The 24589-nt window shown below is 39.5% G+C and overlaps 1 protein-coding gene across 1 annotated transcript in view; it reads right to left on the reverse strand.

Annotated features, from left to right (window-relative positions):
• Positions 1-12757: 12757 nt before the first annotated feature.
• MINDY3 (MINDY lysine 48 deubiquitinase 3) overlaps positions 12758-24589 on the reverse strand; it is a 65375-nt gene continuing 53543 nt past the window's right edge. The window contains exons 12-15 of the mRNA XM_049777798.1: positions 20172-20244; positions 17531-17618; positions 15579-15650; positions 12758-13677 (exon numbers count right to left, since the gene is read on the reverse strand). Coding sequence (XP_049633755.1) covers positions 13528-13677; positions 15579-15650; positions 17531-17618; positions 20172-20244 — 383 coding nt within the window. The 3' untranslated portion in view covers positions 12758-13527. The remainder of the gene's footprint in view (positions 13678-15578; positions 15651-17530; positions 17619-20171; positions 20245-24589) is intronic.

Here is a 24589-nt window from a genome sequence, read left to right on the forward strand (position 1 = left end):
AAACATAGAGTGGGGTTGTTGATTTTTTTTTTTGCTTTGATGATTGTGGATTGAATCCAATTCATTTTTGCAAATTGATTTTGTATCCTTTAATTTTACTGAGTTATTTCTATATTGGGGAAGGTTCTTTTAAAAAGGGTTTTCTATATGAATCATATTATAAGCAAATAGGAAGTATTTATCTTTTCTCACATAGATGCCCCTTCCTTCCTTCCTTCCTTCCTTCCTTCCTTCCTTCCTTCCTTCCTTCCTTCCTTCCTTCCTTCCTTCTTTCTTTCTTTCTTTTCTTTCTCTTTTTTCTTTCTTTCTTTTTTTTTTTTCTTTCTTTCTTTCTTTTCTTTCTTTCTTTTCTTTTCTTTCTTCTTTCTTTCTTTTTCTTTCTTTTCTTTCTTTCTTTCTTTCTTTCTTTCTTTCTTTCTTTCTTTCTTCTTTCTATTCCTTTCTTTCTCTTCTTCTTTCCTTTTTCTTTCCTTCTTTCTCTCTTTTCTTTCCTTCCTTCCTTCCTTCCTTCCTTCCTTCCTTTCCTTCTTCTCCTTCCTTCCTTTCTTTTCTTTCTTTCCCTTCTTTCTTTCTTTCTTTCTTTCTTTCTTTCTTTCTTTTTTCTTTCTTTCTTTCTTTCTTTCTTTCTTTCTTTCTTTCTTTTTTCTTTCTTTCTCTCTATTTCTTTCTTCCTTCCTTCTTCCTTCCTTCCTTCCTTCCTTCCTTCCTTCCTTCCTTCCTTCCTTTCTTTCTTTCTTTCTTTCTTTCTTTCTTTCTTTCTTTCTTTCTTTCTTTCTTTCTTTCTTTCTTTCTTTCTTTCTTTCTTTCTTCTTTCTTTCTCTCTTTCCCTTCCTTCCTTCCTTCCTTCCTTCCTTCCTTCCTTCCTTCCTTCCTTCCTTCCTTCCTTCCTTCCTTCCTTCCTTCCTTCCTCCCTCCCTCCCTCCCTTCCGCCCTCCCTCCCTCCCTCTCTCTCTCCCACCCTCCCCCTCCTGCCCCCCCATTGCTTTGGGTAGGACATCCGGTATACCATGTGGAATCTACGTGTCGAGAGTAGGTAATTTTGTCTGGTTCATGATATAAAAGGAAAACTTCCATCCTTTTAAAACAAAAGTAGAACCACACACACTGGTGCTCAGGACATACTTTTGAATTTCTGCACTCAGGAATCACTCCTGGAAGCCATGGGTGATGATATGGAATGTAGGGAATGGAACTTGGGTTGGGCGCTTGCAAGGCAAGTGCCTTATCACTCTGGTCTGAAGCACTTTCCATTTTAACCATTTCAATGACCTTCATGATGTTGTAGGGTATGTTCTCTCTCTGGTTTTTCATTTTTATTCATTGTGAATGAATTCTGGATTTTGTCACTCCTTTCCTCCGCATATATTAAGATGATTGTGATTTTTTTTAAAATCCTCTATTTTCTAAGTGTGATGCAATGTTGATTGGCAGGTATAGCTAGCACCCACCTTTTTTTGGGGGGGCTGGAGAGATAGCAAAGCAATAGGGCACTTGTCTTGCATGTAGCCGACCTGAGAAGAACCCAGTCGATTTCCAGCATCCCATATGGTCCACCAGTTTGCTAGGGGCGATTTCTGAATACAGAGCCAGAATAAAAGATTTCTGAATGCACAGCTCAGAACCCCTGAGCACCACTTGATGAGGACCAAAAACCAATCAACCAATCAGTCAATTAAGTTTAAAAAATAAAACAAAACCATTTTTTTCCCTCTCCAATTAGTGAATCCTGCTGTTTGGAAAATGAGCTTCATTTAATCTATGACTGCTTTTAACTATTGAATTGATCAGTTTTGATTTATCTTTACTACTTTATTTATTTATTTATTTTTTGATTTTGAACCACACCTGGTGACGCTCAGGGGCTACTCCTGGCTATGCACTCAGAAATCGCTCCTGACTTGGGGAACCATATGGGATGCCGGAGGATCGAACCACAGTCCACCCTAGGTTAGCTTGTGCAAGGCAAACAAACACCATACCGCTTGCACCACTGCTCCAGCCCCTATCTTTGCCACTTCTTATATTTTCTATTGCTTCTATAGTTTTTACTTTAATCACCCATTGTTCTGACTTTATCTTCAAAATAATTTGAGATTTTATTCAGGTTTTACTTTTTTGGACAGTGGAGTCTGTGTGTGTGTGTGTGTGCGTGTGTGTGTGTGTGTGCGTGTGTGCGTGTGTGTGTGTGTGTGCGTGTGTGCGTGTGTGTGTGTGTGTGTGTGTGTGTATTGAGGCCATATCTGGTGGTGCTCAGGGATCACTCCTGGAAGTGCTCAAGAGACCATACATAGTTCTGAGGATTGAAACAAGGTTAGTTGTGTGCAAGGCAAATGTCTTAACCCCTGTAGTATTTCTTTGATCCAGTTATTATTATTATTATTATTATTATTATTATTATTATTAATCATATAGGGAACTTTCCTCTCTGTTTCTGTTAAAGTAGATAACAACTATGCCTCCAAGACTTGAGGGGGTGGCTTCCTGAAAAACAACAACAGCAACAACAACTAATTTTCAACTTTAGCTCTAGTTCTCCCAAATCTTTGCAATGAAGTCCCTTCTTTGTTCTAATGAGTTCCAGAACTGAAGGGCGACAATAACACCTGCATCCTCCTAAAAGGAAGAATTTTGTTCAGTTCCATGATCTAGGCAGATTAGAAGCAAGATTAGAAGCCACCACATTTCCTATGTGCACATAAACTTTGTGTGGTACAAACTTTGTTTTTAATGAGCATTTCTGTCTGCTGATGCTGCACCCAGCCCAAGGGGAGCAGCCAGTGACAAGTTTGTTAGAGTCAGATGAGGTGAATGGTGAATGCAAATTCATCTGATTCTCAGAGCCCTGTGATCAAGCCATGTTCCTGCTCCTTCTCTAGTTTCTGAGCATTATGGCCTGCCCCACTAGATTTGTGTCTAAAATAGGAGTCTGACCCTCAGGCTTCACTTTTTAATATAGTCAAGAAGTTCCTCATTCTCTCAGGAGATGAGATCTTCATTTTGCTCCTTTTATGCTGTGAATCCTTGTGAGTTCTTTTGTTTTCTATACCCTTGTGGGTCCTGGAGACTGAAGCACTCTCTGACTTTCAGAGTTAGATATTGTTTCATACTCCTCCCTGCCTTGGGAGTCTTAGAAGTTGGAGCTCTGTATATTGGGCCCAACCCATCACTTCTTAGGGAGAAAATGGGTGCTGTGAGTTCTCTCTTGATTGTAAGTCACTGTTGGGAATGGCTTTCTTTGGCAGTTCTGTTTTGAGGACAGATGGGCAGAAGAGTTCATTCTAACCCCAAACCTTACCAAGGGAACAGGAGCCTATAGATGACCATGGAGCCTCGCCCAGGTCCATTGTGGTTTGTTGAATTTAGCAGAATTAACACTGTCTCAATATGGGTGTTGATGTTTTGTGGTTCCCATAGAGACAGACTTTGTCTCTACAATGTGGTTTAGACTTGTAAAGTTCTTAATAGCGGTAACAGACAGCTTTTAGCTTCACATCTGTTTTAGAGCTACATAGCATAAAACATGGGAGAAACTTCTAGTATTCTCTGACATTGAGAATTTTGCAAGTACTTTTCTTTTTTCTTCCTCCCTCCCTCCCTTCCCTTCTTCTCTTTATACTTTTCTTTCTCGCCTTTATTTTTCTCTTTATCTTCTCTCCTTTCTTCCTTCCTTTCTTTCTCTTCCTTCCTTCCTTCCCCTTCCTTCCTTCCTTCCTTCCTTCCTTCCTTCCTTCCTTCCTTCCTTCCTTCCTTCCTTCCTTCCTTCCTTCCTTCCTTCCTTCCTTCCTTCCCTTCCTTCCTTCCTTCCTTCCTTCCTTCCTTCCTTCCTTCCTTCCTTCCTTCCTTCCTTCCTTCCTTCCTTCCTTCCTTCCTTCCTTCCTTCCTTTCACATTTTTGTTAAACAATGAAGATTGAAAGAAAGTGAGGGCAGGTATGCAGTACTACTGCAGAAAAGAAATAGCTGCAGTGATTCAGGGCAGAAAAAAAATCTGAGATTTTGTTCCCATTTCCAAGTGGCTGAATGGAATAGTCCACACTATCCTTTTCATTCTCAACTCTAGTGTTTCAAAAATTAAAGATAGAAATTCAACCCCTTCTAAACTACGGTGGTAGGTGCTTTTTCTTATTTAGTGATGCTACTAAAGACCATAAACTTGGTCTTTCTCTTGGAGTAACTTAAGCTATTTCACAATTGCTTTATTGAAGCACTGAGAAAAAAAAAGTCAAGTGGTTTCTCATTTTGCCATGATTCCTTTGCGGTAGCAAATTGTTGTCTTATCCCAAATGTGCTTGGCCTGTTTGCAATTTTCTTTGGCTGTAAATCAATGATAAAAGTAGTTTGCAAAGTTTCTCAGGTTCTGATAAACATGACAATTGTTTTGTGGCTGAGTCCTTGAATACTTCAGAGTGTGTAGAATTTTCTGGTTTCTTTTCCGTTGCGGTACTGCAACGCACTAGCAAAGGCTTCCCAAAATAGCCCACAGAAATACAAAGACCATCGACAATTCAGGCTTTCCTGGAGTTCATAATCAACTCCATGCACACAGAAAGCTTTCTTTAATTCAGAAAGATTGTATGAAGTAAAATAAACCTTCAAGGAAAAATATAAACGAGAGCTATCAAACATATGGATTTGTCCCATCAATGCAGAAGCCAAAAAAAAAAAAAAAAAGATAAAACTTCTGTAATAAAACAGTATTTCGGAAGGGCCAGTGATGAGGCTCAAGGTTGGAGCCTTGGTGGGCAATGCCCTGAATTGGATCCTCAGTATCACATGGTCATCTGAGCAGCATCTAATACTGCCAAGATGGACCTCATGGCCCTGGGAAAAGTCTCACAGCATTTGGGGCTTTAATGTCAAAACATTAAACCATCAGGTTCATGACTGACTACCTGGCCAAGCAATGTCAGAATGGCCTTGATTAAAATAAGAAGGGAAAAATATAGAAAAACCCAATATAATCATGGGAAAATTGGATTGGGTAACTGCCAGGTGGAATGTTTTTCTTCCCCAATCATCTAGGTATTGAAGCCTATTCCCGAAAGTACTGGTGTTGGCAAATTGCATCTTTAGAAGGTGATTTATTGGGGATGTGGCCTCACCAGACTGATTTGGTGTCCTTACAAACAAGACCCTGCTAACTCCCTCTTTCTGCCATTTGTCTATTACCAGAAAGTTGATCTTTAGCAGACACCAGATCTGCTCCTTAGCCTTGGTTTTTTTTTTGGGAGGAGGATTCACATCCGGTGGCACTCAGGGGTTGCTCCTGGTTCTGTGCTCAGAAATCACTCCTGGCAGGCTTGGGTACCATATGAGATGCCGAGATTCGAACAACCATCTGTCCTGGATCAACTGCATTCAAGGCAAACACCCTACCGCTGTGCTATCTCTCCAGCCCCAAGCCTTAGACTTTTCAACCTTCCAACTTGTGAGGAATAAACATACTTAGATGCACTCCTCCTCACCTCTTACCCCCAGTCTAAGGTGAAAAGAAGCTGAGGCAGAGATGCACTTCTTCACACACTGTCCAATATATTTCACACTTACTTTTAATAATTTGGAGATTTCTTCCCCATTTGTTCATTCAACTCATTTTTCTTGTGTCTGGAGTGATCCAACCACTAAGCAGACAGTGCTCAGGCCCAAGAGACAGCTCACAGGCTTTAAAGTAGGAGTTTGAGTCTTAGAACTGCCAGGAGCAAACCTGGAGCACAGAGTGAAGAGTAGCCCATGAGCACCACTGGATATGCCTTAAGACAAACCAAGCAAGAGTCCCTGCTCTTAGGGGCCCCACATTCTTGGAAGGGAAAGAAGTCAATGATGTTATCCACCAGAAGGGACAATAAATCAATAGTTGATGGTACCCTGGAGAAAAAGAATAGAGAGAAGGGGAGTGAGAATGCAGGTGGGCTGTGATTGGTGATTTTGCTCTACATGGACAGGAAGGGACCAGCCAGTAAGATGGTACTGGGTCTAGATGTAGAGGACATAGGTCATTGAGCCATGTTGGGTATCAGAAACACCCCATATTGCATTTGCTCTCCCATGGGAAATGTCTGGTTTAGGTTCCTGACTCCCCCATCCTAATTATGAAACATTTTCCTCTTAAAAATTCTGAATCTGGGCATCGGCTTTCTTCCAATAACAATGTCACTCACCCCCACTGAGCTCTCATCCCTCCTCTATGCCCCAATAAACTGCCATTAGAACTATCATGTGATTAACTAGCTGCTATCTCTGAAAAATTTTAAAATTCCTGACACTTGGGAAAGATCCTAGACCTATTTCTGACCATCTGCTAAAAACATTCCACTCTTTTTCAGAAAAAGTTGGATACTTTGGAATTTGGGATAGCAATTTATCAGGCACATGTATTTGGTTGTTCTGCTAAACTAAAATATATTCCTTGTATCTATCTACTTGTCTTCATCAGTTCCTGACCCTAGATCCTAAAAGTTTGGAATTTTGTAGATGTTGAAAGAGCTCCAGGCAGCTCTTATTCAGTGAAAGGGGTGACTTTGGGGAGAACCTCAGGAGGGGGCTTGTTTCTAGAACCAACCACAGGATTAGAGAGTTGCAACCTTCAGTTTTACTTTCTCACAAAGGATGGGGTGGAGAGAGGGATTAGAAACTCAAACTTCTCCATCAAGGGTTAAACATCTATTTAGTCAAGCCTATATAATAAATCTCCAGAAAGGCCCCACCCACTTAGGAGAGAATGTCCAGGTCAGTGAACCTGTGAGGCTCTTTATATCCTTTAAATCCCCCAGTCATCTATTACTGAGTGAAGTACTCCCTGAGTGCCGAGTCACTGTTGCAAATTAATTCAAATTCCCAAAGGAAGGGGTTTGGGCTTGAATTGGCATTGAGTTGTTTGGGGGGGTGTATGTGTCATATTTGATGCTTGGGGGATGCTCAGGGGACCATACAGTACGGGGGATAGAATTTGTCCCTCCAGTAAGCAACAGTGGGGGCTCCAGCTTTTTGTGCCATCTCTACCCACAACTGGCATTTCAAAAGGGACAGAGTTTTATGGGGCAAAATCTTCACCCTGTGGATATGGCCTTTCTTAACCAAATAAAGTCAGTATGCTTGTTTTTGACACAACCAGTGGTATTCTGGCTCTGCTCTTAGGAATCTCTCCTGGTGGAGTTGGGGGACCACATGGGATGCCGGGGATAGAAACTGAGTTGGCCTCATGCAAGGCAAATGCCCTTCCAGCTGTGCTTTTGCTCTGGCAATAGCTCAATACTGAACATCTGTATTAATATAGATTCTACACTGCTTAGGGAAGTGACAAAACATCTTAATTTTATTTTTGTTTGTTTTGGGAACATACCCAGTAGTTCTCAGGGGTTACTCCTGGCTCTACTCTCAGAAATTGCTCCTGGAGGTAGTGTGTGTGTGTGTGTGTGTGTGTGTGTGTGTGTGTGTGTGTGTGTGTGTGTGGAAAATCTTATCTTCCCAGCTAGTACCAGTATATTAGTACATTGTCTCCTTTAGGAAGGTAGTATTTTGAGTGGCTAGAGTGTGTGTGTGTGTGTGTGTGTGTGTGTGTGTGTGTGTGTGTGTGTGTGTGTGTGTGTGGAAAATCTTATCTTCCCAGCTAGTACCAGTATATTAGTACATTGTCTCCTTTAGGAAGGTAGTATTTTGAGTGGCTAGGACAGTCAGTACTGGCAAATAAATGGACAACCTATCAAACACTATTATTCTATCTGCCATCTATTGTTTGGATCCAGAAAATTCATGTTGGGTCTTTAGAATTCCTATCGTAGGTGACAGCAATGAGAGGCAAATCAAACAGTTTGTTTCTTGGCTGTGGCTGTGTAGCTGTGAGTGGTAGGATTCAGTTCTGGGGTTCACTTTGTCCTTAGGAAATCTCACAATGTTAGCTTCTAGATGAACTCATCTGCCAGGGAGTAGTTCTGTCAAGATTTGGGACTTGGAGGAAGAGCAGAGATGGTACTCACTGCCTTGAAATTGTCAAAGTGAATAGATAAGAACTATGATAATGGTTCACTAGCAGTAGAAAATAAATATAGTAAAGAAAATGGACTTTCCACCTGCTCAAAATAGTATGATTTTTGTTGTTGTTTCACACCTGGCAGTGCTCAGGGTTTACTCCTGCCTCTGCACTTGGGATTTACTTCTGGTGGGTTTGGAGAACCATATGGGATGCCAGGGATCGAACCCGGCGTGTGACATGCAAGGCAAACACCCTACCTGCTGTACTACTGCTCCGGCCTATAGTGTGATTTTGACAGGGCCTATTTTACCCTATTAATTATTCAATATATGTATTTATAGGCAAGATGTTTTAACTTAATGCTACGAGACAGCTGGAAATTGCTCACATTTGCTTATTCACTCCAAAATATTTGTGTAGAATTAGCCAATTGATTTAATGTGTAACATCAGTGTGAACAAGGAGGCAGTTGACGGGGAAGAGACAATTACTACGGGATGTCACGGGCGTGCTGATAGAATGAGTTACTGTTCTCCAGGCGAGATGTTTGGCATTAACTCGGATCCAGAACATGGTGGGAAAAAAAGTTTCTACTGTCAATCTTCACTCCAAGTGCATTTGTGGCTTGGCGCATTATTTATGCTTAGAAAATTGTCAGTTACACACCCTGATCAAATAAGGGCCACGTTCTTTGACAGGAAGTCCTGTGTTTCCCATTTGATGCTTCTTGTTAGCTTGACAAATTCAGGACCAGGGACCTGAAATGGTTGTGTGTGTGCAGTGGGTACTACTGAGGTATATATGGTAGTTCTGATTTCCATATTGTCTTCTTGATATGGAAGAGATGGCAGGTCACATCTGAATCACCTTGTAAGAGATGGCATGCTTTAGATAGAAGATGACACCAGGGGCCGGAGCAGTAGGGTGCTTACCTTGTACACAATCAATCCAGGATGGATGGTGGTTTGAATCCCAGCATCCCATATGGTCCTCCAAGCCAGGAGCGATTTTTGAGCATATAGCCAGGAGTAACCCCTGGGTGTGGCCCAAAAAAATAAACAAACAAAAGATGACACACAGCAATGTTTAGGAATTTCTAGTGAAGATGATTAGTATCTTTGAACCCAATTTATACATAAAATGCACACAGAAGTGAAGCAAACTGCTCAAGTGAAAACCAGGGGGCAAATATTTAGAGGAGACATCAATCTTTTTGTATTTTATGAGGCTGATCTGTGCAGCTCGCCTGTCTATGAAGGTGATGACTTCTTGTTTGTTCCATTTTCCCATTGTTTATTTTTTGAACTGTTAACTGGATAGCTGAAACCATGGATCAAGTGTATTGCATGTATATCTGGCTAAGTCTCTCTGGTAGTGTCTTGTTTCAGGTCAATATTTTATTTTATTTTTCTTTCGGTTTTTGGGCCACATCCAGTGACATTCAGGGGTTACTCCTGGCTATGTGCTCAGAAATTGCTCCTGGATTGGGGAATATTGGGTGCTGGGGAATTGAACCGTGGTCTATCCTAGGTCAGCTGCGTGCAAGGCAAAGGCCTTACTGCTGCATCACCGCTCTGGCCCAGGTCAATATTTTCTTAATGGTTTCTGCCTGATTGATGACAATAAGAAAATAAATCCCCTTATTTGATTGAAAATCTCTCCTTAGATCTCTCCATGATTGTTACATGTTGAAGTCTTCCCAACTGAGTTGATATATATGTTGTAGTCTCTTGATCTATTTTTATCTGATACCCCATCTCTTATTACAGGTTTGTCTTAAAATCTATCTTATTTGAAGATCTATTCCTGTTCTCTGTCGATTTGCTTTTTGTTTTTAGGCCACACTAGGCAGAACTCAGGGGTAATCCTGGCTCTATGCTCAGGAATCACTCCTGGCATGCTCAGGGGACCTTATGGGATGCTGAGGATCAAAACCTGATAAACCATGTACAAGGCAAATGTCCTCCCTTCTGTGCTATCGATCCAACCCCTCTATCTATTAGTTTTCTTTTGCAATGCTGCCCATCCCTTCCCTCTCATTTGTGTTCCTATATTTGGTGTGAGGCTCTCCTATGCAGCACTTAAGTTTTCTGGTTACTTTGGGGCCATACCCACTCAGGGGTTACTCCTCATTGTACTAGTGGGACCATATAGGATGCCGGATATTGAACCTGGGTCTGCTATGTGCAAATCAAGTGCCTTAATTACTCTAGCTTTTTGAAATCCACTGAGCTGTTCTCTCTGTTTAAATTGGATAACAAAATTGGGTAGGATGCCATGATGATTTGTACTTATGGCATCTTTTCTTATTTTCAGGAACTGTATTTTTCTCCTGTGCTCTCAAGATCATCTGCACCAGTCTCTGAAGTATTTTCTTTTTTGTCTAATCTAGGTCTTTCTTTGGCCTACACTGAGGCTTACATAAAACCATTTCTACTTATAATTGCTTATTAAAAATTAGTAACTTTGAATGCATTCTAATTTACTTTTTTTGGTTTTTGGGCCACACTGGTAGCACTCAGAAATAGCTCCTGGCAGGCTTGGAGGACCATATGGGATGCCAGGGATAGAACCCTGGTCCATACTGGGTCAGTTGCATACAAGGTAAACACCTACTGCTGTGTACTGCCCCGGCCCTGCATTTTAATTTTTGGTTATTGTTTTCGGGCCACACCCTAAAACTCAGTGCTCAGGGGTCACTCCTAGCAGATAATGTATATACTATATTTATCTACTCATCACCTGACAGAAATCTTGGTTGTTTCCATTTTGAGTTGGTATAAAATCACCCTGGATAGTCAAAAGGAATGTTTCATGATTACTGTGTAGGGAAATAACTGCTGGGTTTTGAGGGACTGCCTTATTATAATGACTTCATTGTATTATACTCTCATCTTTGTCTGGTATTTATTACCTTTCTGATTAGACATTCCCTGGGGACTGGAAAAAGAATGAAGGCTAAAGTGTTTGCCTAGCACCTATGGCAATGGTTTGAATCCCAGCCTTGGAGAGGGTCCCCCAAGCCAGATGTGGCCTCTGCATGCCAGGTGTAGTCTGAAGAAGAAACAGCTGTCATTCTATGGGATGTCAAGTGCTATCTTGTTCTAATTTAAATTTCTATAGTATGTTGAGTACCTATTACTATCTGGCATCATAGTACATATTACTTTGTATGTACTTTATGTATTACAGTACATATTACATAGTACCTTTGAAGTTAATATTCTTAAAACCACTTGTTTAAAAATTTTTTTTAATTCATATTCTGCTCTAGAAGAAACCACTGTTTAACACTCTCATGAAAACTATTTCCTCTAGGAATTCAATAGTTAAAATGAGCTCTCCAGCAGCCGTGCTAGTATAGCAGGGAGGGTATTTGCCTTGCACGCAGCCAACCCAGGTTCAATTCCCAGACTTGCCAGGAGTAATCCCTGAGCAGCCAGGTGTACCCTTCTTTAATTAGCTCTATGGTAATCTAAATTTTTGCAGGTGAATACCTTAATATTAGTTAGCATTGTTTGATCCCTGAGATTAAACCTTAACTTTACAATTTCCAAACTCTTCCTATCCTTATGCAGTCTTAAGATCTATATGTTCCACGAAGCACTACTTTCGTAATTGTCATCCCATTTTTTTTTCTTTTTTTTTGGGGGGGGTGGGAAGGGAGAGGGAGCAAGAGAGGAGAGAGAGGAGAAAAGACTGTCATCCATTTTTTTTTTTTTTTTTTTTTTTTTTTTTTTTTTTTTTTGGTTTTTGGGCCACACCCGTTTGATGCTCAGGGGTTACTCCTGGCTATGTGCTCAGAAATCGCCCCTGGCTTGGGGGAACCATATGGGACGCCGGGGGATCGAACCGCGGTCCTTCCTTGGCTAGCGCTTGCAAGGCAGACACCTTACCTCCAGCGCCACCTACCCGGCCCCTGTCATCCATTTTTTATTGTGCCTGTTTTCACCATCATTTGACCCTTGGTTTTATTCAGGAGGGTGTTGCTTAATTTCCAAAGTTTTGGAGATATTTTAAAGCAGGGGTCTCAAACTTGCGGCCCGCGGGCCGTTGCGGCCCTCTGTACAACATTTTGTGGTCCTGCCCTAAAGTAATCTTTTTTTATTTTGTTTTGTTATAGGTGTTTGGGTCACACCCCCCAATGTTCAAGGCTTACTACTGACTTTGCAGTCAAGGATCACCCGACATTGCCTCCTGCGGCCCCCAGGTAAATTGAGTTTGAGACCCGTTTTAATTAAAGACTTTCTTTATGGCCAACCACCCACATTCTGTCTCTGGTGTATCCAAAAAGGCTCATGGCTGTGTGTGTATCATGGGGACTAAGTGTAAAATCTCAGGTAGGAGGCAATACCTCCAGGCCCTGCCCCGCTTCTGGACCCAATAGCATAGTGTCTACCTCTTGAACGTAAGCATTTGAGTCCAATAAACAGTGAAGTTCTGCAGTGAAGTTTGGAAATGACTGCTTATGTAACATTAGTAAAACGAATGTACTTGAGGGGGTCTGTGCCTCTTCATAACCCTTATGGCAGTCAGGTCCTGAATTAGAGTTCATTTTAGCATGATGTTCTGGGTATTCATTTGGAAATAGCCTTAATTAAGCCAGGTATCCTCTGTCTCAGGAGCAAGTTCATCCAACAGGAAAGCGTCTCTGTCTTTTCAGAATCTGCCTGTTTACTGGGGTCTCATGGAAGGGGGGGGGTGGTCCACACCTATAGAGTGCTGCTTTTAGGATTGCTAGCAGAAATAATGCAAGTCTTTTGAAGCACTGATGTAAACAAACACAAGAGTACAGATAAAGTTTATTTAGGCCATCACTTGGGTCATAATAATAAATAATGCAATATACTAATGTAATAACAGATGTCTCCATGCATTTATCACATTTATAAATATACAAGAAAGCTGGCTTCCAGGGTCGTGGGTACAAACTCGGTGATATAGCTAAAGGTAACAGTGTTAAGACAAGCAGAGATTCTTCCTGATTACATTTTTTTAAAAATACACCCTCATATCTGAATAAATGTTAATGTTTCCTTAGAGCTTCTACTTTTGTAGACATGCTGGAGCTAAGCCAATTATAAAGAATCCAGGTTGATAATGAAACATTTCAGGAAAAAAAAACCCCAAGTCCCCAAAATTAATGTCTGAAATTCATTGTGGAGGTTGATATTTTTGCAAGACAGAATCACTTTGACAATAAAAAGTGGCTGAATGAATTAAAACCCAAAGCAGTTTATAAATAGTTCTAATTCTCAATATACAAATGCTATCACCCTATGCTTATAATTTGATAAGTGACCAATTGGCTATAAAATGAACAAACATTTGAGTCAACCTTAATTTGGCTAGTAAATTTCACATAGTTAAAGAGGGTAACTTTGAACATAAAGCTTTCAAAGAAAGAATTTAAACATCTTAAACACGGAAAGTGTGTTTTGAGTTTTTATTTACAGTTAGTCAGTGATACCAGTGTAGAACTGAAGTTGAGCCAATGCTAGTCTTGCACCCCTACTTCAGCACCTATGCTCCCAATCTTTGTTGGCACTAGCTGGGCACATCAGTTGAGGGAGGGAGAACGTTCTGTGGTCCAGAGCAATTCAATGTAGGGCCATTTGGTCTGGAGACAGCGTTTAATAGGGGTGTCATCTGTCTGTAGCATGGGATCTTCGAAACCTAGAACCACTGCGGTCCCCTCCACATACATGACCTGTGGAATACAACAGGGTCAAATTTCTTAGTAAAATCTCATCTGGCCTTACTGAGAAAGAATAAAGGGGAAACAAACTGATCATCCACCTCTGAGGTAGCACCAGCCAGTGAGCCGAATAAAATTTTGCTTTAAGGTCATGACAGCAAAAGCTCAGTGTCTCCCCAATTGAGGGACCAATAATGCAAATACACTAATAACAGATGTCTCCATGCATTTATCACATTTATAAATATATAAGAAAGCTGGCTTTCTTTTGAAAAGCTGGCTTTTCAAAGCGGTCATTTGACCTCATGAAATAGTGATGTACTTCGAGATTTTTGTCTCACTGTCATACATCTTATTTCTAGAAATTCCACACACAAAAAAATGAGAGGCTATTTACTGTGTTAAATATTACTATGAGGGGAATGTAAAATCATACTGCATAAAATATGGAAAAGGTTCTGAGAACAGAAATAAAAACCACACAGAATGGCGGATAGGGACAAGTAGCTTCAGTGGTAGTGCTCACGCATACTGGCAGAGGATTATCTGAAAGAAGTATTCTGAATATACTAGGTCCTGAAGAAGGGATATACTAGCCCATCTTATTTCTTTTTGTATCAAGAGAATTTCCAACTGCAGAACTGAAAAAGACCAAACTTCTTTCTTCCACCCAATAGCTAGAACAGGATTGGAATGATGTTCTTTCAGTAGGAAAGCCTAAGTTATTGGATTTAAAAAAGAAAAAAACTACTAGTATCAATGGGACAGTCTGTAACATAAACAACTGATCTTGGAAATTCTACTAACATTATGTTGTGACTATTTTACTTATAAAAACTATAATTCAAGCTCTTCTCCAAAAGGTACGGTTCCCTCTTCTGAGTAATGGTACAAAGATCACACACAGTCAGTTGTCGTCATCATGGCCAGGCAGGACCTGCTCTTTGACCTGGCAGCAATTTGAGCCCTGCGCCTCTCTCACAGTTAACTACTGAGGATCCGTCACCTCTGTCACCTCGTGCCATGCAGGCCTAGCTTTAGAATTTGTGTGCTGGCTCCTTATCTTTTCCAAAAAAGTCAGTAGCAGGGTTTGACAACTCTGTACCCAGTGTGGCCAGGCAGGGTTGGAAACCAAGATCCCAGTCTCTGCTGTCAGCAGTGCTGAGTCCCACACCTGTAGATTGCAAGAGAAAGCCCTGCACTGACAGCAAGTGACTAACTTAGGCATATAGAGTGCCACTTTTCATGCCAAGCTTCAGTCTAGAAATAGGATTCCCAAGTTTCTGGACCCTGCTCAGAAAGAAAATATAAATCCGTCTTGCCCCTTTGGGAAGCCCTGGCTTAGACACAAACTCATTAACAAAAGGCAGGGCTGAATTTTTCCTGGAAGGCAATTTTCATTTGTTTTACACTCATTCTATGTTTACTGGGCATTAAGATGTATTTCCTGTAGCTTCCTCACTAAGATCCATTAGCTCCTTGTGTGGTTACTCCAAACTAGAAAGGCAGGGTAGGTTTTAGTCCTACCACTGTGCCATACATGAGTGATTCCTGCAGGATGGGTATCCCATATGAACAAGGTGAGGCCAAGGACTGAATATCTCACGGAAGCCAGGGGCCTCATAAAAGAGGCAGCAAAGTGCCATTTCCTAGCCTCCCTGGTGAAACAGACACACAGACCACACTTGACTAGGAAGAAACTTCAGATCCGATGAAGGATTTAATACTTTTCCTAAGAGTAAACAATACCGTTGGCAGAGGTAGTGACTTGTATTGCTCTAATTCCAGTTAGCTCTTCCGGTAAGGGCAGTGGAGAGATTCTAGAAGATTCTCCTTAGGCCACAGTTCTATGGAAATCAAACACTTTATTGCACTAATTTGCTAGCCCCCGAGGAGATGGTGAGTTCTCCTACCTTTTCGTTGTAATTGGACTGCTTCAGTCCATTGTAGTGGAAGACGGTGAATGACTCTGGACCCTTGGAACCCTATTACAGAGAAAGTGCTATTAAAATCTTGGCTATGTTTTCTGTGTCAGGCAACTGATAACTAGTAATTAAAGCTACATGCAAGTGCCTTAAATATTTATCCTTTTCACTGGGAAATCATTTCATACAGCAAGAAACAGATTAATGTAGTTAGCTACCAGAGCTCAATGGTGGAGATTGCTTCTAGAGAAACCTGGATATGGGATTATAGAGGATGCTGGGATTGAAAACGAGTCAGCTGCATGCAGGTACCTACCCTGATACACTACCTCTCTAGCCCCACAATGTTTCTTTTTTGGGGGGTGAGGTCAGTAGGGGATTTGGGTAAAACACCCAGCTGTATTCAGGATTACTCCTAATGGTGCTCAGGAGGCCCTTTGGGATGCTGGGGATCAAGCCTGAGTTGGCCGCATGAAAGGCAAATACTCCCCCCACAGTATTTTTTTGAATGTTTCATAACACAAAAATATTTCCTTAATGTACCTCCATTCCCTCAGATTCATTATTTGCTCCTTCCCCTACAAACAGAAGACCTTTACTTTTTTTTTTTTTTTTTTACTTTTACTCAGGCCAAAAAGATATACTCATCAATGCTTCAAATTTTACACCCCCAAACTCGAGGTTTATGAGCTTTTAAGCGGTGGGCAAGGCAAGTGCCTGACCTGCTGTGCATTTGTAAGAGATGGCCACGATTTCGATGACTTTGTTTTTTCCCAAGCACTTCCCCAAATCTTCGTGTTAAATTAAAAACAGAGCTACTTTATGTTAATCCACCCGTATCACCACAAAGTATCTAATGCTTTATTATATTAAAATACAAAGACATTTAAAATAGTATTAGCTTTCAGAAAAGAACATTCAGTAAAATCTAGCAGTTGGCGTGTGAACAAGTAGGGAGGGCAGCATGAAGCAAGAGTCCAAGAGTATCAGAAAATAAAATTTCTTGTGCTTGCGGCACATGCAAGGCCAGCCCACAAACAGGCTGAGGATTACTGGGCATAGCCCTTGGACACCCCAACACATTGACATGAAACATCCAGCTATATTTTTTAAGAGCTCCTCATTATAAGAACCCTAAGAACTCTGAATGTTCCTTCCTTTGCTTCTCTCTGTAACACTCTGGTATCTAAGAAATATCTCTCATGTCCGCTGTTAAAGAATTTAAACATGTGAGACATGAAAGAAGTAATTAGGAGCTGGAGTAGCCCCGGAGCACTGCCAGATGTGGTCTGCCCCACACAGGCAGAACCCCAATTCCAAGTTGGTGTGAAATTAATTCACGCTATCTTGCTGTCTGTCTCTCTCTACCTTTTTCCTTTTTCTAGCTGGCCACCTAGTCCTAAAACAGGTGGAGCAGAAGGGGCTCACGCTGTGCTATACGCTTCGGTTCAGCAGGAAAATCCTGGGAAGTGAGCAGTTGACCTGGTGCCAGAGATTCAGCTCAGAAGACTGAGGTGAAGCCTGATTCCTATTTGCAGAGTATTTATCAAAGCCCAATAAGAGGCGTGTTCCTCAGTGCAACAGCTTTACCTGCACTCAAAGGAAATCTGAAATCTGGCCAGCAGGTTCTTTCTGCCAGTTTCTTTCCTCAGACTTAAAAAGCACGTAAGAGGGACCGAACTTTAAGTCTCTGAATAGTTACCTGAGTGGAAAAATTATACACTCTACACCATCATGTATTTGGACAGAGTGCCCTGTGTACTATATTGGTATACATGGTTATCTAGGAACACACATAAGGGGACATAATTTACACAACGATAGTGTGCTTTCTAAGTTTCATATCTGCATGTTAGAATACATTATGTGCGTTGAAAACATACTGAAGCAGTCGTAAGAATCATATCAACAGAGCAAAGCATAGATATCAAGGAGGTTACCTGATCAGGAAAAAATTCTTGAAGAAATGGCCCCAATAATATGATGCCCAATCCTTCAGGATCTAATTTGTTCTTCATGAGATTTATACTATGCAGAGACGGGAAAGAAAAAACAAAAAAGAACAGTGGATACCAAAAGAAAAAAAGTTTATTTTCCTTCTCTTATGATTAAATTACTGGTACTATAACACATTTGGCTGCCAAAAATCTAAGAGCTGTTCTTTTTAGACTCTTAATGACAAATACACAAGAATGACATTTAATTTCCAAAACTCGGTTATTTTTAAACCAGAGTAATCTGTTACTATTTAGAACTTAAAATATGATGACAACTTTGGAATATTGCTCCTTATTAGGTAAAGCCATTTAAAAACACAGGCTTATAACCTCCCAAAGGCAAATCCTATGCTTCTCAGTCAGCCTCAACTTAACAATCTCAACAAGACACTGAACTTACTGAATCCATTTTAAAGCACCTCTAGGCAAAATACTGAACCATCCAGTCTAACTGCTTACGTATCTCCAGGAGTGACCCCCCCACAGATCTCGGGGGGAGGGGGTACACTTGGTTGTACTCAGGGAACTATATTTGGTCCCAGAGAATGAACCAAGGTTGCCTGCATGCAAGACATGATAAGTTTGCACTATTCTCCCATTTTTTTACATTTTAAGACCAAGGTGAACAATATGGCAACAATGTATAAGCAAGTAGTTCTTTTAAACCCAAAAATGTTTTTAGAATAAAATAAGTTGGAGTCTTATAGCCTTTAAGACATGGCTGTGAGGTGAAAGAGGCCAGAGAATTGCCAGACCTCTGGGGTGTGTGGCTAGGACTCCAGGATCCACATCTAAAGCAAATAGGGCTGCTGGAAGATGCTGCGTGTGACAAGGATGGCGGCAGCTTCGAGATGTGATAGATGTAAATTATAAGAGTAAAACCTTCCTCTCAAAGACCTATCTTCTAAACTAGAAGTGCCAACTAAAATACACCTTAGCATACAATATGCAAAGGATGTGGCACTTGAATAGGCAAGACTAGGGGTGGTCTGTGAAACAAATGAAGGCAAGGCCAAATCGTATTTATTAAACTTTACATATCCTTAACATGGTCTTCCAGTTCATCATATACCATGTCCAGAGGAATAAAATAGTTAACTGTTCTGTTTTTAATTTTTGGGTCACACTCAATAGTGGCTAGGACTTATTCCAGTTGGGCTTGGGGGACCCAATAGGGTGCCAGGGATTGTATCTGCACCAACCACAAGCAAGGCAGCGCCCACCCTACTGTACTATTGCTCCAGCCTTGAGAGCTCATTGTTTAAACCAAAAAAAAAAAAAAAAAAAAAGTAAATGGGTATGTGGGATCTATGGAAGAATTTGGAAAAAATTTATTGTTCCTTTTTCCTCCATCTCATAAGAACCATCAGTGACCAAAATGATCTGTACTCAAATCTCTTCTGCCTTTGGAGCAAGCAGCGTAAGCAAGATGGTTTCCACTGGGAAATCAGCTGAAGATATATGGCAACTGCTGTTATGTCAGAACACTATACAGTGACTGGACCATTTCATTTGTCAATGTATTTTTTCCTTTGAACATTTCTAGATAATTGATCTGATACTTTGGTGAATAACATTAATGTATTACAAAATACAGTACTAGCTTGGAAACAACTATTTCTCATTAGCCAGAGGTAGTAAGATTGATATATATGAAATCAGATTATGATTAGTTTGTAAATATTTTTATGTATTTCAATTTTCAAAGAACATGCAAAACTATATATAAACAGAACAGGTTCAAATTCTAAAAACTATCTGCCAATCATGTTGCTTCTGATTTATTTCCTTAAACATTTTATAAGCAAGTTTGTTCATTGTCAGAGAACCTTTGGAAAGAAAAAATAATTGTGAAAATGGAAAATTTGGTATAGATTATTATCAGTGATCTTTATTGCTACACTTGCTTAATTGATGTTTCTACTTCATGAGGGATTTTTTTCATACATAATAAAGATTCCAAAGATATGTGAGAATAAAGAGCATGGAAATAGTAGTAGGTTAGATAACTCTCTTCTCTGGAGGTTAGTCACTAAGGCTTGGTTATTTAGAAATGTTCAGTCATTGGCCCATATATATAGGAAAAAGTCAAAGACCTTCTGGTTACCTGAGTGAAATAGCAAATAGTTTCAAATCATGACTTGTCACTTCCTTCATGGATACTACTAATGACATGCCAAAGTTTGAAAAAAAGGGTTTTACATTACAGTGAGAAGAAATATGAACAAATTCTAGAGAACACTTTCAGCACCTTTTTAAAATAGAAGGGCAATAAATGCAGAATGAGATAAGGAAACCCATTTTAAGCATTCCAGGCCTCTTCCTTAAACCTGGTGTCTTGAGGCCAGTAGGGAGATGGACCTGAGGCTGAGTGGGTGATACGACCACCCACTCAATTCCCAACACTACCTGGTGTGGGGCCCCAAAGCAAGCAACTGAACAAAATACTCCTGACATCTCTTTTTCTTACTGTTTGCTTACTATAAAGGACACACTTCTTATATGTTGGCTTAGATTTTTAAAGAGACCAAAAATGATTGTGCATAATGCTTTGACTCCAATGAATAATTCTGACTTTGCTTACTATTCAGGATCTGACACCAAGTCCAATGCTTTCATCACATCTTCTAGAAGTGAATCAGGTATGAACCCATTATCTAGAAAAAAAATTTGGAGGAAGAAGTTATTTCAAGCATTATTATTATTCCCTGATAAGATTCTGGTAGGAAAAACAGGTAAGTAAGAAACAGTATAATAAGTTTAGTTAGGTTTAAACAAACTCTAAACTAGTTTCTTTGGCCACAGTGAAGTTTTATTTTCAACTTCTGTCTGAGAACTTTAAGGAAAAAAATATAACCAAAGTACTTAAATTAGTTTATAAATCTTAAGAGTTTTGCTTCTTACTTAGCAATTAGACATATATTTCAGTAAACATTGTAAACTTCCATGTTCCCTTTAAGAAATTCGATGTGAAAAATTCTGTAACATCCAAATGCTTTGGTTATGTTACACTTAACTTTTTGAAAGAAGGCCAATTATCCACTGTCATTTAGACAACTGACGATATGAATTTTAGAGCAAAAACAAAGATACCCTTTTGCTTAAAACAGACTTGATTGAAAGAAAAGTTATTCTTTTCAAAAAAGTGGAACAGAATATCTCAGAACAGAAATGCAGAGCAGAACCGAATTTGGATGAACTAGTCTATGAAAGTTATTTCCTTTTTTGGGGGACTGGATGAAAACTGGTCCAAACACTGATGATGCAACAGACATGATACAAAAACCAAACAAAAAACCCTTTCAAGGCAGCCTGAAATCATTGTAGTTCTAAACAAGTTATTTATTCCCTTAAATGTAGAGTGTCTGAGGTCCTTCATTTGTTTACTCATTCCTGAATACTGTCTCAGCTTTAAGTAAGCTCTCAACACAATATTCTTTTTTGAGAGTAGGTAACTGGAAAACATCTTGCTGTGCAGAACAAGATGTGCAGAAGTTCTGCTTTTACACCAAACTACAGAAGGAGGCTGTTATAAGTTCAGTTCATCAGAAAGGCAATAAAGAAGTTATGCTATATGAAACCATGTTTTTCTTAAACTTCAAAAGTATTAGCTTGCCCATTTAAAGATAGGTTGGCCTTACCTAAAAGGCTAAGAGTGACTGAAAACTGTGGGTAGAGAATGACTGAAATGAAAAAGATGTATAAACTTATTCGATATTAGTTTGAATAAATATTACTTTGAATAAAACGTGAAATTGCTCTTAGCAAAGCTTAGAGAGTAATTCCAATTTCTCAAGTTAGCATAAGAAAAAGCCATACTTGTGAAAATATTCAAACTTTCTAAACCAGCTTAGAATCTGAACTAGCTGCTGAGATTAGTCCATGAGCACTTCTGGGTGTGGATCAAAAACCATCGAAATGAGTAATAGTAAAAGTCAGTTCTCAAACTATAGCCTACAGGCCACATGCAGCCCACCGAGGACATTTATCTGGCTCACCTGGCGTTTTTGCCACTGCAGCCTGTTCTACTTTGCAGTGACTCATCCTGGGCTAGCAGTGTATATATATGTGAGATGTGCACTGCACTCCCCTGCTGATTCCCCTTCCTGTTGTCTCTCAACTTCTCTCAGTGGAGGGCAGGGGTCCTCAAACAACAGCCTGCCAAAAGCAGGCCCCCATAGTTCCCACTGAAATACTAGTAAGTTTGTTGATTTAACTTTACTTGTTCTTCACTTTAAATATCATATTTGTTCCCGTTTTTTTTATTTACTTCAAAATAAGATATGTGCAGTGTGCATAGAAATTTGGTTTTTATTAAATTATAGTCCAGTTAAGGGACAGTCTGAAGGACAGTGAACTGGCCCCTGTTTAAAAAGTTTGAGAACTCCTGGTAAAGTAGTTTTAAAAAATACCATCTATGATTTTGAATTAAAACAACATATTGGTTCAATCGCTGATATAAATGAAAATAAAAAAATATTGATAGGAGGAAGAAAGGGAAAGAATTTGATAAAGCCAGTTCATACTCTAAACAATACTGCAACATTTTTAAGTAAACTACTTTGAATTCTAGATAGGGCCTGAGATACAAGTGTGAAAATAAGTAGATAAAATATTATGATTAGACAGTATAAATTAGGCTAGGAAAGGAAGTTGGAAGAAAGAATTAAAGTTTTTATGCAATAAAGTTGAATTACTAGCTTAAAAGATAGGTATAAAATACATATATATATATATATATTTTATACAAATGCACAATTTTTTTGTGGGGAGGGGACAATACCTGGCTGTACTCAGACTTCTGACTCTTTACTCAGAAGTTAGTCCTAGGTACTCAGGGGACCATATGAAGTGCTGGGGACTGAACCCAGATCACCTGCTGACAAAGCAAGCACCCTATCTTCTATACTATCTCTTCAACCTCATAACTAAGATATATTATGAAAACCTTAAGGTAACCACGTAATAAAAAAAAACTAATAGATACACAGATTAAAACAAAATCAAAGCATTCCACCATAAAAATCACCAGCACATGAACATAGGTTACAGAGGAAGAAGAGATTTAAGAAACCACAAAAGTCATAAAACAACAAAATGGTGATTAGTTTTCACCTAGTAACAATTAATCCAAGTTAAATGACTTAAATTTTCCTTTTGAAAGAGAGTGGCTGAATGGATTAGCAAAAACTAAACCCACCTACATAGCTACTTAGAATAGACTCAAACTCTAAGAATGCTCACAGGGTAAAAAATCAAAGTGTGAAGATATTCCACACAAATGGAATCCAAGAAAGACCAGGGCTAGCTCTATTTAAAAAGATTAAGAAAAAACCTACAAGAGACACAGAATTGTCATAGTGGAAATCAATTTGGCCAAAAGCTATAACAACTACAATCATACACGTATGGTATTTGTATGGAGTATCTATCCCTAATGGATCTGAAGGGAGAAAAAAATAGCAATGCCCTAGTGGGGGATGCACTCACAGGGACAAACATTTACAACAGCAGCAGACTAAGATATTTGAGTGCAAAGGAACATTGTCCAAGGATAGAATGATTATATAACAGGTCACCAAACATCTTAGCAAAATACAGACAAATCATAACAAGTACATTTTGTAACCGCTATGGCATAAAATTAAAATTGAATAAAAAAAAATTGGAAAATTGGGGTCAGAGAGGTAGCATACATAACACATGGGATGCTTGCCTTTCGGGTTCAATCCTTGGCACCACCCAAAATCTGTCAAGAGTGAGCCCCAAGCACTGCTGAGTGTGGGCAAACTTTTGCTACAGCCACCCGCATTTAGAAAACTGATGAGATACTGCAAAAGTACTATGAAGAAGGAAGGCCACAGTGATAACATACTCAGATACAAGAATCTAAAACCACTGAATTTTAATTCCACAATTCCATTAAGACAGAACAAATAAAAGTCAGAGCAGAATTGGAGGGGAACCCAAAGGTAACTGAAATTAGGAGGTGATTTTCTGAAAAGAAAAAGTGAACAAACCTTTAGATATTAAGTAAAAAAAGGAAGGTATAAATAAAATTAGAAAGGAAAGTGGCATTACACTGCAGACACATACAGAAAATGATCAAAAGTTATATGCTGAGAAACTGGGTTGTTTACAAGTGAACAAGTTCCTAAAAATATTCAATCTGCCAAGACTGAATCAAGAATAAACAGCAGTATCTAAATGATGGCAATATCTTATTTGACTAAATAAATCATTGAAAACTACCAATACAGAAAACCCTGACTCTTGCTCTGGTGAACTCTACCAACTATTTCAGAAAAATATATGGCAATCATTCAAATGTTCCTCAAAATGGAGAGAAACTCCCAAACTCAATTTTTAGCCAGTATCACTCAAGATCAGGTCTGGATAAATATGACAAAATGACAGAGCAGGGGCCGGCGAGGTGGTGCTAGAGGTAATGCGTCTGCCTTGCAAGCGCTAGCCAAGGAAGGACCGAGGTTCCCCTGGTGTCCCATATGGTCCCCCCAAGCCAGGGGCGATTTCTGAGCGCTTAGCCAGGAGTAACCCCTGAGCATCAAACAGGTGTGGCCCGAAAAACCAAAAAAAAAGAAAAAAAATGACAGACCAATATCCTCAATAATACAGATACAAAAACTTCAACAGCATATTAGCAAACCAAATTCTCATCAGCATATTCAAAGAACATAAACTACAATCAAGTGGACTTCATTGCTGGAATGCAAAGATGGTTTACTGTACACAAATCAGTAAGATACATTATATTAAATAAAAAAATAAAGACAATCACCTTAATGTGTACTAAAAATAATTTAAAAAATACAGAAAGATTTCAGTTTTTAAAACAAAATGTTAATAAATTCAGTACAGTGACAAAATACTTCAATATAACAAAGATCACAGGTGACAAAGCCACAGCTAACATTATACTTAATTGAAAAATACTGGCAGTGTTTCTCCTTAGATGAGGATTGTTGTCTTATCTGCTTCTGC

This window comes from Suncus etruscus, chromosome 7, assembly GCF_024139225.1.
Source record: "Suncus etruscus isolate mSunEtr1 chromosome 7, mSunEtr1.pri.cur, whole genome shotgun sequence".
In the NCBI taxonomy this organism is placed as follows: Eukaryota; Metazoa; Chordata; class Mammalia; order Eulipotyphla; family Soricidae; genus Suncus; species Suncus etruscus.